This window comes from Protomyctophum parallelum, assembly GCF_964188405.1.
Source record: "Protomyctophum parallelum genome assembly, chromosome: 5".
NCBI lineage: Eukaryota > Metazoa > Chordata > Actinopteri > Myctophiformes > Myctophidae > Protomyctophum > Protomyctophum parallelum.
In genome coordinates, this window is record NC_139702.1 from 53,358,437 (window position 1) to 53,374,455 (window position 16,019).

Genomic DNA, 16,019 nt, shown 5'->3' on the forward strand with positions numbered 1-16,019 from the left:
GGAGCTCAAAAACCATCTCAAAAAGATTCGGCACAAACAAGGGACTAAATTCATTTCGCCATGACATGATGCCACCAAAATGTGGAACGCCCTACCAACAGTCATTACATGCGAATCCCTTGACTCCTTCAAAACCGCTCTCAAAGGGCACCTGCCACCTACGGTCTACGGACGGCTGCAATTCGAAACTGGCCACAACCTGTCCCGTCCCACTTGTCCCCTCACAAGCGATAAACTTTCTGTCCTTTAAATGAAGTTTGGAATCGGGTCATAAATCAGATCAAACCCACCACCATGTCAGACACAAATATAAACACATGGCCTGAAGACAATATAAACTAAAATTATTACAGAGACAAAAATGAAAATTCACAAAATACAAAATATTATTATTATAATAAATAGACAAAGCCGTGGATATCCACGGCTTGGTACTGTACTGTACTGTACTTTTTCCTGTACTTTTAAACAGAGAGAGAAAGAGAGGGGGGGAGGAGGTAAAGTGTCTAGTTATAGTGAGAGTTGAGGGGGCCCAAGGGGGGTCATCAGCTTCTTTTGTTTGAGTGTGCTGGGTCGTTACTACAACAACAACAACAACAGATCCACCTGTTTGTGGCGCTGTAACTGGCCACCGTCCCACTTGTCCCACACAAGCGATAAACTTTCTGTCCTTCAAATGAAGTTTGGATTCGGGTCTAGCCCCATATGTTCCCTCTCCCTACGCTCATTTTGTAGCTCCGAGATGAGGTCACACACTGGGCCCCTCCCACCGCGTGTGCGCGTGCATGTCGAGTGAACTGAAGTCAGTTGGAAATTTCGACCAGGGGAGGCGCCGGGGAGGCGCTAAAGCTTTTCAACTTCCTTGATAAACATGGAAGCGACTGACAAAATACGGGACGTAAAGGCTCGGTTCAAATCTCTAGTTGGATTTTCTTGGGCGTTGTTATGGTTGAATTAGTGTAAACCATTCACGTCCCATTCACGTTTGGATGAATCGTGGCGTCAGGGTAAGAAACTTACATAGCGGAAACTTGCGCCGTTTCTGAAACGCGGTGGGAGGGGCCCAGTGTGTGACCTCATCTCGGAGCTACAGAATGAGCGTAGAGAGGGAACATATGGGGCTAGAATCGGGTCATAAATCAGATCAGACCCACCACCATGTCAGACACAAATATAAACACATGGCCTGATAAAGACAATATAAACTAAAATAATTACAGAGACAAAAATGAAAATTCACAAAATACAAAATATTATTATTATTATTATTCAATAAATAGATCAACAACTTACTTGGTCTGGAAGTAATTGTGTTTCCCTCTTGACTCTCTTGAATTCGAGCAATTGATAACGTGCCATCTTTCCTTAAAATCGCAATAACTTTGTTACTTGCGGACAATCGCGTAATAGGAGGATTCAAGGGGGGCGTAAAACTGACTCCTGTGTCTGCATTGTGTTTCAGTAAATCGTTTACTTTCATTAAACCAAATCCATTGCGCGTGGTTTCTCCCCACGAAAACATGATCTTGTTAGTTGTTCATCCTCGTCCCTCATGTAAAGGCAGCAAAGAAAATGGGCAAAAGATGACAAACTCATTGCTTATAAATCTACCCTACGTGACGTCACTTCTGAATGTAAAGTATTATGGTCGGAAATGAAACTGAAAATGAAGCTTTGCTCGATCCTTTCCTCTAAAACGAAACTTATCGGCTAAAATATCATCAGCCATTTATTTTAAATAATCCGGTTTACAAAAAAAAATCCATATAATTCATGTCTATACTGACATGATACATTTCATATTGATTGATTGATTGAAATATGTATTAACAGTTTGCAGAATTACAGTACATTTCAAGCACAAACTTACTCAATACAAAGACTGTTAACTGTGAGTGGACGACCCAATTAAGCATTACACTTGTTTACAAGAGGGTCCACCATGTTCAATTCATCAAAACATTTAGAGACGTAAAAAATATCACAGATTTATGATGAGATATGATCTGTGTCAATGTATGCGCTGCGCATAGGATTAGGAATCATTAGGTAGATCAAAATGCTTTGCACGTTGCATATCCGTTCTAAAGCGGATATAACTAGTGTGGGTGTGGGCCGGATACAACTATGGGATACAGACAAGTAGGCGGGCTCTAGACCTTGGTCACGCGCCAAGAAAGCTCCAGGGGTTACGTGAGGTCATACGGCTCTACGTGCTGGGCTAGTGTACCCAGTGTACTAGTGATTGGCTCGTGTTCATTTCACGGTTTGTATTCGACCAATCCGGTGCCCGACGGTGAGGGGCCGCAGGAGGCGTAAGCGATTCTGGCATTGTGATTGGCGCGGCCATCATCAGAGCTGAGAGCCCTTGTTTGACAACATTGATGGTCTAACGCTGGCTGCGAATACAAGGGCGGCTTTCTTACAGTTTCATTCAGATTTTACACGTTCATTACCTCTAAAAATAATACTAGCACAAAGTAAACAACGTGCAGTATTAGCGGTTTAAAACACCCAAGGTAAGATTTCGTTAACATCCTGGTGGATAAAATAACCGAAAGCCTTATCAAGTCCTTTCACAAATTATTCACTGTGCTAAAGCTAATATTAGCTAACATTAGTATGTCGGCCTATTAAAGGTAGTAATGTGACATTATATAAGATGAAACTGCACGCGTGTGTTTGTTTTTATGTTTTGTACTTGCATGGGAATATAGACATTTAATTCATTTAAAAACAAAGCAGCACTTCGATGCATTGTTTCCGTATTCTACATAGCTATTAGCTTAGCCCAAACATTTAGATTCTCGTAGAGGTTTTAAGAATCTAAATGTTACTATTAGCTAATGTTTTCTACCTAAGAAAGGCGAAGGTGTTGCGTCATTCAGAGCTTTAAGATTACTTCTTTTTTTAATTGATTGCTAATTAATTGCTATCAATATCTTTGAATATTTTATTCTTATCACAATTATTACATCGTATTACATCGCACACAATCGTATCTTTATAAATACTTAGCTCGGCATTAGGGCTATGTATGGACCAGAGCTAGCCAATTTGCAACTCTAGATTTTTGAGTGGTGCAACCATTCCTATAGACAGCTATGTGTCCCTGTCTGGTCCTGGCTGGGTCTGTCCTAGCCCTCCAAGCAGAACCCAATGGTACTGAAGTTTCTGACATTTTTGACGACACAGACCATGGGGTCCTTTTGCAGCAGTATCCTGCCACCTGGTACGCGGACATAATAAAACATAAACACCGTGTTTACGGCCTGTCTGCGCTCTTTGACGACTTTCTTTCGTGTGAGGGCTTCTGAATCTGTGAACTATAAGTACCTATACATGCCGCTGTGAATATCTCCTGTGGCGCGGAAGCCGTTAAGTATTTTTAATCTTTGTTTGGCCGATTTGGTCGCTTTGATTCTTCTCTTCCTTCCTTGTTTATTGACACCTCATTGTACCGCCTATCTGGCTAGCTAGTGGTGCTATAGCTATGACAGAGCAGTTCAGAGGCAGGGACGTAGCCGCACAAGCCAACCGCACACCGGGAGGCGGTACAATAAACGGTAAACAAACAAGAAGAAATAAAGCGACCAAATCGGTCAAACAAAGATTAAAAATACTTAACGGCTTCCGCGCCACAGGAGATATAAGCAGCGGTTTGTATAGGTACTTATAGTTCACGATTTCAGAAGCCCTCAAAGGAAAACAGGCCGTCAAACGGCGCAGATACGATGTTAGTGAGCATATTTATGTCCGCGTTCCAAAATTCCCATACAAAAATATAGTTATGAACAGGGACCCTACAATAAAGCGACATAAAAATTTCAGAAAAGCTTTATGGAGGGTTCCGAGAGGGGCTAGGTCTGTCCGAGCACGAAAATAGCTTTTGGTTGGTTTTCACAACCAAGTGTACACACGCATGCATACATGCATATTGCATACTAGCCCCTTTCGGGACCCTCTGTTAAGCTTTTCTGAAGTTTGGACATATTAACTGTATATATGATGCTTTGGGGTGTTACAGTACAGTAGAGGGCCCCTCACACGGTAACTCTTGTCATTTCTCAACCATTTTGGACGCGGCTCGCCGTAACCGGGCCATCCCCCTGGGTGCGTTCCTGGGGGTCTGGAACTTCCGGGGGACCCCCACACGGAGTTGCACCACTCACTTCACACGGGTGTGATTTCTTATAATGGGATGAATTATATTAAACTACGTTAAACTCACCAACATTGCAGCTGTAGGGAAAGCTTGAATTGTCCTCTTTCAATATGCAAAGCGTTTGTTTCATAAATATAGTACCGTAGACAAACTAGACATGTTATGAGCTACTTTCTGTCAAGAAATGCTGTGCAGGTGATTCTTTTTCTAAGTGTTCAGTGTTGGAGTTTGGAAGCACTCGTTTATATTAACGGGTCACGCTGCTGCCTCCTGCATTGTGCAAATTTGAAACGGGTGGTACGCAGGGGCGTTCGACAAGTGCTACCAAACTCCAACACTTAGAAACAGAATCACCTGCACAGAATTTCTTGACAGCATAACATGTCTACAGTGGATTTTTATGAAACAAACACTTTGAAGATTGAAAGAGGATAATTCAAGCTTTCCCTACAGCTGCAATGTTGGTGAGTTTAACGTTGTTTAATACAAGCAGATCGCAAAAGCAATTTGGATGATTGGGGAGTCAATGGAGGGTATTGCAACTCTAGAGTCATCCCATTATAAAAAGATCTAGAGTTGTGGCTAGGACCAGAGCTAACATCCATCCATGCATGTAATTTTTGCTGGCTGCTATGTTTGAATGAAAGTCAATGTCCTGTCTGCTACGTTATATCTGCAGCAAGGACCAGGAAGTTATTAGCTAAGTGTTATTTTTGTGTAGCTTGTTTTGAGGTTTTTGAGATATTAAGGAAAACAAAAACATGGAAATAAAAATGTCAAGAATGGGTCAAAATGTTAATCACGATAACATTGTGTGGTTTGCACTGGTTCAGTGGAAGAAAAGTTACTATCTTCAGTGCACAAGGGTGCTCTGGTAAATCTAGACCAGGGGTGTCAAACTCAGAATCTAGATTCTGTATAAAGTTTCTTACTTTATACACTATACTTATAATTATACAAATGTAGGATAGTTGCTTAGTATATTGTCGGTTTTGCCATTGATAATATTGTAAAAAAATAATTAAATATATGGTGAAAACATCCTGACAACATATTGTGGTTAATATTTGTTAATATTTATAGTGTTAGACACCTATACTGCCACCTAAAACACATTAAAAAACTTCCACATTCCATTCCAACACAATTTCTTCGGGTCTTGATTTAAGGTCTGTGCACATGCACACACAAGTTGAGTTCATCTTTGTTTGGTTTGGGGGCAAACAAAAAAAACGGCCAGTGACACCAATAAAACATTTTGGTCATGTGACCCATGTGGAAATATTTGCATGGCCCCAGCTTCTATTTACTAACTCTACTCCTTTGTGTTCAGAAAGCAGGTCCATCTTCCTCCGGAGTCTTCAGTGCTGTCAGGGTAATGTCAACAGCCTGTCTTGTGCGCCTGGCAAAGTGTGGTGGTCTTCACTCGGGTCGTGGCAGTCTCCTCCAGATGGCCCTGGTTGTCCCATTTCAACAGGACACCCACTTCCAGTACTTTGTTGCCCGCCGACAGTTCCACAGCCCTTCAGGTTCACGTGCCAGCAACACAAGGTTTGACCCAGACAGCAGTGGCCGTCCGACCACCTGGGACTCATTCGGTATCTGGGACAATCGTATTGATGAGCCCATTTTGCTGCCGCCCAGCATCCGCTATGGCAAGCTCATCCCCAAGGTCAGCATATCCAGGGTGGGTTGTGCCTCACTCATCGGCCAGCGGAAAGAGAATGAAGACCGCTTCCAGGTCTCCCAGATGACCGATAACATTCTCTACATTGCTGTGTTTGATGGGCATGGAGGACCGGAGGCCGCCGACTTCTGTGACAAGTATATGAAGAAGTATATCAAGTAAGTAAACTTTGATATGCACAAAAGGATTAAAAGTGCCAAGACTCTTTAGTCTAATGTTATTATTGTTCTAAATCATTGAGTATAACTATAATTATACTGTTATAAGCAGATTATATTATATAAGATTATATAAGTATGCTTAATTCATTATAGACATGGGATGCATAGCAAGGCAACGGTTATGTCCAAATACCCAGGTTGGCCTTAATGATGTGCATTTTATTGTCAATGTCAACATTGTGCATTCTGAACTAAGCATGTTTTCATCTTGTGCCAGCTATCCAAGTTGGCACGGTGCACATTTGACACCAGTCTGTGTTACATGAACCACTTTCTTTCCAAAATAATCGGATGATTCATTTAAATGAGCCCTGATTTAATCTGGTCTACACCCTGTTTACTCCACATGATATTAGACTGTTTCTCAAATAAACCAACAGTTTTAATAGAATATAATGAGCTACTCCTGCACTTCTGTTATTAAGTAAATGGTCAAAGATGATTGAACACATCAAAACACATCACCGAAAGTTTGCAAGCTCTAACTAATTCATTTAGAATGGAAAATAACCAATTAATAATCACCAATTCCCCTTGTATTCAACATTCTATTGATACCACAGGATAATCAGTCAGGGTCCCCCTGAGGGCAGGGCCCGTTTCAATTGAAACGGGTGGAAAATAGCTGGCTTTATGATCACATAATATTGAGTATGAGGCAATAGCTGTCATCACAATTGTGATGAGGTCATCACATGTAGGCAAGTGACTATGGCCAGATTTAGCCCAAGGAGTGTTTTATGTGCAAAACTAATGATTGGAATGGATTCTGAATCATGAAAACCCCCTAGTTTGACACGTCACATGCTACTTAAAGCATAATGAAATTCAGAAAATTGTGCTTTTTGTGCCTTACAGGTTGTTAATGGTCATTGGTGGCAATATGGATTTGGGGCTCTCGCGAATTTTGCCCGCATTTTTGCGAGGGGCATGGAGGCTCGATTTGTTTTTTTAATCCTTAATAGATGATAAATCCACTGAAAAACGAACCTTTTGCTCTCCGGTCACGGATGTATCAGATATTACTCAAGCAACAAAAACTAATTTTGACTGGTTATTTCAGGGACATTGTTGCAGAGGAGGACAATCTGGAATTGGTTTTGACAAAAGCCTTCCTCGAAGTAGACAAAGCCTTTATGAGGCACCTCCACTTCTCTCCAACTGGTAGGTTCTTCATCAGGGCCTGTTGATGACTGGAGATGCTCAAATTCGTATTTTTCAAAACGTAGTTACTACCTGGTTTTTGAAGCTTTTATTTTTCCTGTCATACATTGAGTCGGGGGCAGTTATTGTTTTTTAAGATTGCTTAAAGTTATACTGTGTAACCTTTTCAAATAAAAGTTATTTTTGATGCACAGGCATGGGAAATGTACCGGATTTATTTTGAATGTATTTTAAACTTAATTCATATCATTTCTGACAACACTGTTGTTGCTTTCCAAAATATCCTTGGCACTACAACCCTGCAGCATTCGGAGAAGTACTTATATGGTTTTGACCTGAATTCTGGAATTTGCTGTTTTGACAGATCCGAGGTGTCACCATAAAGACTACTAAAGTGAATGTTACGCAGTATGACTTTAATCATTGATGCGGTCTCTAAAATACCTTTAAATAGAATGAGTTTTATCTTAAATCCAATCATCAGTTGTTAATTGCCTCCACCGTTGAAACAAAAATGTCTGCTTTATATTTTACTGCATCGTTTAGTGTTTTAAGACGAGCATTTATTTGGCCGCTACTAGACTTTATACAAAATTGCCTCATGCCAACTGTTCAGATTCTTCAAAAGTAGAAAACAAAATAAACTTAAGTTGCTAATGTTTGTCCTCGTCATATAAAGACTGTTATGCTAAGTTTGACTTGGTTACACTTACAGCCAGCCATCTTATTTGATTTCCATAATCTACTGACATAGAAGTTAGCATTTATTTCATTTGGCTATACATTGGCCTCGCTGTGTGAAATGTCCCAATATGCCTGTGTGTGTGTGTGTGTGCATGTTATCTATTCTACGGCAGCTGCAGACAAGAGCTAGAGGCCCTTGGCACCTTTTGTGGATGGCGAGGGGCTAGATAATGAAGGAGAGTCCAGCGGGTCCTTTCCTGGACTACTGGAAGGTTCCTTAACTTTCTCTCTCTTCCTTCCTCGCTTATATCTCTTTCTTGCTTTTCTTCTTTCTCTCTCCCTCTTTCTCTCAAAGTGTTTGCCAAGCTGCTTGTCGAGACAAATGTTTCATCTCAGTGTGAACCTGCAAAGATTGTGTTATCCTAAGTAATAATCAAAATGGCAGTGTCCCCTGCTCATTGAAGTTCATTGAACATTATTTTCAGTGAAGTTAGTGCACCAGATATGGTAATGTTACACCAGGGTGCACTCTGTTCCTTTTTAGAGATCTGTACCAGATATAGTAATTTGTCACCAGGGTCTGTGCTAACATTACATTAACACTACATTAATATGTGCAGCCTCTCAAGTCCTTGAGAAAGAAATCTTCACATTTTATATGGGAATATCAAAAGCATTGATCAAAAGCAAACACATTTTCATTAAGCTGATTTCATTAAGCTCATTAAGGATAGGGAATGAGAACTAGTGCCAATTTGACTGTGGTTTTAAGTCATGGGCAAACGGTGCTGCTGTATTTTAGTCGATTCATTCTAACAAAGTTTTTAACAAACCGGCTTTACTGGGGTGGCCTACTTTGCTCTGCCATATTAACTGATGAGGTATATTTGATTATCCATTTTAGCACATTTCTATTTTCTGTCAGAGACATCCCATAAACTAGATTGACAGGAGAGTTGAAAATGATTAGTTGATGGTCTAGAATAGATCCCATAACCTGACTGGACCATCGTTATCGGGATGATAACTTTTTAATCGGCTAAACTACTTTTGTAGATTTAATCGAAGTAACTCAAAAACAACTAATTAGAATTACTTAAAACTGAATGCATCAAAGTGTTAGTTCTAGGCACTAGTATGCAATTGAGCGTTTATCATCTTTCTTGAATTGGACTTGAGTTGACTGATATACGCAGACACAGAGACAGCAAGTTTATTTCACTTTTCTTTTTATCCAAGAATAATATCAACATGATTTAAGCTATTTTGTAAGCAAATATTTTAGGCCCTGACTACATATGGATACTTTTCCATATAAATGGAACACTGCCCTCACACAACACAGGCAAATGCAGAAAAGCATGAAAAGAAAAAGCATCCAGTAGATCAGGAACTGACCTTAAATCATTTTTATGACATTTCTGGTGAGGATTATTGATGATTATCAGATTGTATATACCAGTATCGATAAAGTCCTAATGATACCCATCCTTACAGCTGTGCACATAGACCCACCCATAATTCTTGAGTTAAAACAGTACCAGTGATGTTCAGTAGATGCATGCAATGCAGTGCACTTATATGTTGTTTCAGACTTCAATCGTTCCGATGTTTTTTGCCAGACACTGTCCCACTCCATTACACTCTGCTACAAGATTTACTCTGTCTCTCAACTTGCCATGAACAGTTTCACCTGCATGTGACTCTGTCTCCTCTATTGTATCATGTTAGCAAATTTGTAGCTTATGCCCCTTTTGTATGACTTCTCACACAACATGCGTTGGAGAGAATGGATGTATGTGTAATAGTGAGTGTTAGTGTGAACGTGCTTAGACAATTTGTGTGCCACTTGAGTAAACCTCTTCAACTTCTTCCACTTCACCTCTGATGTTCTCTTTGATTACTGTATAGGGCCTGGGACGAACCCTGGAACCACAGCTACCGTGGCTCTGCTGAGGGATGGCATTGAACTGGTGGTCGCCAGTGTTGGCGATAGCCGCGCCATGATGTGCCGCAAGGGCAAGGCCCTTAAACTCACAGTCGACCACACCCCTGAGAGGAAGGACGAGAAAGAGAGGTGCGCACATGAGAATATTTAACCCATTCTGACCGGGCACCCATTTTGGTGTCAGCATCATGTTATGCTTTAGCTATTTAAAAATAGCAGATCTACAAGCTCATAGCGCGCCACCGAGTGGCGCGCTACGAGCTTGTAGGTCTGCTATTTTTGAAAAATCGAAGAACGACTGACATTTTCAGAATCTGATCTCAGGTCAGAATGGGTTCATCAGTCCAGTGTGTGTCTGGCGGAAACCTCGTATGAATCTGATCTCAGGTCAGAATGGGTTAAGATTATAGTAGAGCACTGGTTCCCAACTCTGGCGATTAGAAACCCTAGGGCTGCTGTGCTGTTATAACACTTCCACTTCCAACTAGCTAGAATTACAAGGACACCAAGTGAATGCAATTAAGGGCAATTTAGTCCCTATTCATTACAATAGGGAAGGTTCCGCGCAGCGTGCACCTTCCTCGTCCAATCTGTTGTGATCACCACTTTGGAATACTTTAACACTACAAGCCGATTACATCGTTTTAAAGTGGATTTTCATGACGAGCAACTCAGCGGTCGGTGCACTGGCTGTTCAAAGGTAACTCTAAACATGGGTAGTGAAGCTTGAAACCCGATCGTATAATCCCGGCAATAAAACTGTTACCTACAACTAGTAAACTCGAGTAACTCGGGTTCTGTAGTCAAAGTGTTCCTTCCTGGTAGGATGAAAATCCAATAGTACCATGGGTCATGGCAATGAAAGTATATTTTAATAGGCCAACTTCTGTATACAGTCTTGTATATGGCATTGGCTTCACGATGTATTTACTAAATGTTGGGAACAGCTCAGTCTGCTGGAGTCGGCGTGCTTCATTGTAAGAAAATATTCAGATATGTGAGCATCATGGCAAGAGGCACACACATTTAGATGTGTGGTGCAAATATTGAAAATGGAAAAATTGAACCAGCTATCGAATTCTAATCCTGCGTATACTGTACTGTATACTTGTCTTCTCCCCACTGTATTTTCTGTCTCCCTCCCCCTTCTCTGTTTTTCTGCGCCTCTCCTTCCTCTACATTGACTCCTGGTTTACTTCCTTCTCACTGTACCTAGGATAAAGAAGAGTGGAGGTTTTGTGACATGGAACAGTCTGGGTCAGCCCAATGTAAACGGAAGGTTGGCCATGACACGCAGCATCGGAGACTTTGACCTCAAGAACACGGGTGTCATCGCTGAGCCAGAGACCAAGAGGATAATGGTAGGTGTCTGAAACTTGGCACATCTTTTTTTTTTACAGATTTACCTTTATTGACAGTGACAGTAGACAGACAGGAAAGGGGGAGAGAGTTGGGGAGTGACACGTGGCAAAGGCTGTCGGGCTCGGGAGTCGAACCCGCGGCACGCCGTCCGGCCTAGGTGCCCAGACGGTTGAGCTAACCGTTAAAAGCTAGCTCTTTTTGAGATCCGACAGGGTCAGCTTAGCAGGAATTACACTTTATGAAACCAAAAATGACACATTTCTATGTCATCGTCATTTTTGTCTTTATTGATACAAAGTATAATGTCTTATGCCAGTAAGATTTCATGAGGATCAGGTTTGAAGCACTACATCACCACTGTGTAGTCAGTGCATCACTACTGCTGGCTTCATAGATAGTGTCTAGTGTTGGAAATATGTCCTCGTCTTTATAATTTAAAATTTAAATCAGAATAAATAAATATTTTAAGTGGCATTGTTTAAACATGACCTGTTCCCTCCATCATATCGTTACTGTCGGGAGGAAACCTCCCGACATCATTTTTGAGGTTTTTGATTTTTACATACCGTAATTTCCGGACTATAAGCCGCACCTGAATATAAGCCGCACCAGCCAAATTTAGGGAAAATCCCATATACAAGCCGCACCGGACTATAAGCCGCAGCTACGTTAGCTCAGAGCCTGAGATGGCTCTGCGTTAGCTGTAAAAATCCATAGATTAGCCGCACCGTTGTATAAGCCGCAGGGTTCAAATCATGAGTAAAAAGCCGCGGCTTATAGTCCGGAAATTACGGTAAATAAGTGCTATTGAACACCCTTTATGCCTGTTGGTTAAAAGAATAATTAAATCAAAGTATTACAAAAGTGCTTCGGACAAAACCTCTTAACTCCATTGGACCCTCAAAGTTTCAAACTGTCTGCTAAAGCAACTAACTCCACCTCTCCCCCCTCTCAAGCAAGTATAAATTGACAATTTATAGTCACAACACCAACTTTCATGTCCTGAAGAATTTGCATTTTGGAGTTAGGTGGTTTCTTCCCAAAAGCAGATATCAGTTGATTAGAATAAATAGAGCTTAAGATATATATATATATATATATATATATATATATATACATACACACTATGGCAACTGTCAAACCTTCACTCCCTTCAGTTGAGTCATGTTCATGACTCCTTCGTGGCACTGACCACCGATGGCATTAACTTCATCATGAACAGCCAGGAGATCTGTGATGTCATCAACCAGTGCCATGACCCCAAAGAGGCCGCCCATAGGATCTCTGAGCAGGTATCAAGCTTTCTTTAGATTTGTTATTTGCTCAAGTATAAAACATGGATAAGGCCAGAAGGTCAACTCGGTGTTCACGCCCTTTCCATGATTTTAACCATCATTCTTCTCTGTCTCAGGCCCTGCACTACGGCTCGGAGGACAACAGCACAATTGTTGTGGTCCCATTTGGTGCCTGGGGAAAACAGAAGAGCGCTGATACTAGTTTCTCATTCAGTCGAAGTTTTGTGTCCAGTGGCCGTTACGCTTAGTTAGGGAGAATGGGAAGTGAGGGGTCTAACGGTGGTCCCCATTAATGTGCAATACAGTCTTTTGAACAATGGTGCCCCTTTTTGGATATAGTTGTGAAGAGTGCAGTGAGCCCAAGTGAAAATAATACTGTAAGGATACAGTGTGACATTTTAGACTAGCATGGTATTTATTGGACTCGGTGAGACGAGAGGCTGTGGGCCTATTATGTGCACTTAAAATGAAACACGTCCTGAATCATACGCAGTATATCTAGGGATGCAATGGCTTCATTGCTGCTAAATGGCTAAGATTCTTCTCATAGGCAGAATATTATTCATGGTTACATTGTAAACCATCACTGAACAAATATTTTACCCACCCTACATTAGTTAATATTTGAAGACAAAGCTTGCGTGTTTAAATCCATCTTCTTTATTTGCATTTGAGTTGTCCTGGTTTTTTGAATTTGCCAACTTTAAGCTCGGACCAGTTCTCAGTGTCAAGGTTTGAACTACTAACCTAAAGGACATGGCAGAGTGGGAAAATAAAGTTCAATGACATGCAAAGCTTTATAATTGACAGTAACGTGCGTCTTCCCAATTAGTAAAATATCAAATACATTTTCACACAAGATCTCTTAAACACTTATTCCGGTACGGGTATATTGGTCTATGCCTCTATGGTGAGAAACACGATGAGGGAAATCTATCCAGTTTCTTGTAAAGAATTGTGAATCCTTATTTCCCTATATGTAGCTAAATACATTGAAACTGTACCATCCGTAGATTGCACAGAATTACATAATCCATAGATGTTGGACTTTGGAGCTAGCTTTGGCCTGAAGTAGTTCTGCAAATGTGTGCAAAGCCTTTTTGCAATTTTGTATTGATACAATATAGTAATGCCCCACAAAATGCATTGATGCACAAGCTTGAATGTTGAGGTGGGAGAGGAATTGAAAATCTGATGTCTAGAAAGTTGTGGGGAATTAAGGTGGTTGCACACTGGTGCATTTTTCCCTAAACGGATAAAACTGACCATGGTCCAAAAACACTACGGACGAAATATTTATGTAAAAACATGATTTACATAAAGTGAGGTTGATTTTTTTATATATATAAATATATATATATACATTTTATCCCATGATTTTGCAACCCATTTTTTCACCCAGTGTCAGTGTTTTTACGTCCGCTGAAATTTGCTCCGATACTCGGCCAAAGAAACGCACCATTGTGCAAACACCTTAAGTTCTCTGTGTGAATGATGGAAAATGCTATTTTACCACATAGCATTTCAGTGGGTCAATCTGATGGTGCAATCAGAACATAATTGAAACTTGCTGATCACAAAAAGGTTTCACCAGTGTACTGAAAATGTTACAGAAATGTTACAGAAATCCCCTATTTTGTGAGTTTTGTATATAGGTATATTTATGTATATTTCAAGCTAACCATTAGTGTATTACATTATATGTAGTGTTCTACATACAAGTTTAGGAGAATCTCACTTGCATACCAAAATACTTACCAAATGTGTGTTCTTCTCACTGCTACTACTTGTAAGCAATTTTTGTACAGCTGGTGATGGTGGTGTGATTTGCTCTGAAACCTACTCTCGTGGTACATGTAATGTGATGATGTATGAACCAATAATCAAATACATGTTCCAGTCACTACTCGTATTCCACTCTGACAGAGCATCACACTCAATTGAACGTTAAACAAATGTATTGCTTAGCCAAGAGCCATATCTTGACACAAGAATGTTTGTATTAAACCCTTGGTTTTCTTTTAAACTCTGCTTAACTCCAATACAAAGTCCTGTGAAAGTGGAGCTGTTATACTTGTCCTATCTTTTTGACCAAGAGTTGCACAGAAAAGACAGTTAATCCTGTTACCTGAATATTGATACTATTTATTCTGAAGCTGTGGTAGTGAGATGGCTTTAGGTTTGACAGTTGAACAAAAACACTTTTTTTACACTGAGGTGTATATTTATCAATGCAAGGAGGCATTCAACAGTCAAATGTTCTCCATCTACAGTTGGCGTTCACTATCCTTTAGATACTGTGTTCAGCGTTCTTCCAAGTTGCTGAACTGGCAACACTGTTCATGCTTGTCATGTTGACTTTGAACTGTAATAGTTGTGTGTGTGAGATACTGAATTTGTTTTTGCAACCAATATTGTGTTCATCTAACATCCTTTTATTAATGTTATGTGTGTGTTTGTGTACTATATATAAATATATACGTTTATCCCCCCTAACATATCTCAACGGCTTTTACGGTTATGCAACACTTGTACAGACTGCAGCCTTTATTAATGATAATGACTTTTCTCCATACTCTTCCAAAAGTTATAAACAGGTTTTGCCCTGAGACCCACATTTCACATTCACCATGAAATCAGGGCCCAATACATTAAATACAATCAACAATATTCTATCCTATAATTAGCTTTTTTCCACATCTCGGGACCCACTTCTTACCCCGAACACACAGGGTAAGAAACACTGCACTAATGTTGTCATTTTCTTCCTCACAAGGCTTGTCATGTGCTATTTGTATACTATACTTCTGTTTTTTATTAATATATTGTGTATAGCCTCTGTATAATGCCATCCATATCTATACTAGATATGACCTGACCTGTTCTTGGTACATAAGTGTGACTATCAGCCAGACTGTAGTAGTACTGTATTTGCAGCCTTCTCTATTTGTGAATCATGATGTAAATATTGTATTTCTCCAAATAAAAGTAGGTTTTCAAAACCTTTTTTCTTAATTGAATGTATGACAGCAACACTTGACGAAGAAAGTAAAGTGTGAAATACAATAGACAAAAGCATGTCAAAGCATCAGTAATTCTGGAATTATGTCAATATTTTGTCTTTTGGACTTATGTGTAGTTGTATTGATAGCTATGAAATAGATCACCAATTTTATTCATGTGCTCTTAGCTAACTGACACATTTACATTGATGAAACTGAAATGTTGATTAGTGTGCATTGCCCTTGGTAAATGAATAAATAGTGGGTACTGGGTATATTTGGAAAGTGAATGTCTGTTCACTTTCCAAAGAAATATTGACATTAGTGAGTGGACTTTGCAGTTTATACAGCAGCCTACCTCTCTACAGTGGACACTGATACTTATCAGTAGATTTGTTTTTGTAGATTCACTTATATTATAATGCATTCGAGGACAAACTTGATATAAACACTTCTCAGTAGTCTGCCATGACCATAGTGGGGAGTGAGGG

General features: G+C 40.2%; 2 protein-coding genes across 3 annotated transcripts in view; one reads left to right on the plus strand and one right to left on the minus strand.

Moving 5' to 3' along the window:
• Positions 1 to 5,511, minus strand: part of LOC310858429 (putative E3 ubiquitin-protein ligase HERC3) — a gene marked incomplete at both ends in the record, with an annotated part of 18,170 nt that extends 12,659 nt beyond the window's left edge. The window contains 2 exons of the mRNA XM_083764536.1: positions 1,294 to 1,364; positions 5,480 to 5,511. Of these exons, the coding sequence (XP_083620662.1) occupies positions 1,294 to 1,364; positions 5,480 to 5,511 (103 nt within the window). The remainder of the gene's footprint in view (positions 1 to 1,293; positions 1,365 to 5,479) is intronic.
• On the plus strand, positions 2,375 to 15,514 carry ppm1kb (protein phosphatase, Mg2+/Mn2+ dependent 1Kb). Of its 2 annotated transcripts, none has more exons than XM_083766139.1 (7): positions 2,375 to 2,519; positions 5,499 to 6,010; positions 7,137 to 7,237; positions 9,833 to 9,998; positions 11,086 to 11,230; positions 12,389 to 12,523; positions 12,643 to 15,514. In XM_083766139.1, the coding sequence occupies exons 2-7, from the start codon at positions 5,544 to 5,546 to the stop codon at positions 12,772 to 12,774; spliced, it is 1,146 nt and encodes a 381-aa protein (XP_083622265.1). In that variant the 5' UTR covers positions 2,375 to 2,519; positions 5,499 to 5,543; the 3' UTR covers positions 12,775 to 15,514. The 2 variants fall into 2 exon arrangements, with proteins under 2 accessions (XP_083622265.1, XP_083622266.1); XM_083766140.1 differs by having other exon boundaries at positions 2,383 to 2,519; positions 5,503 to 6,010.
• Positions 15,515 to 16,019: the final 505 nt, after the last annotated feature.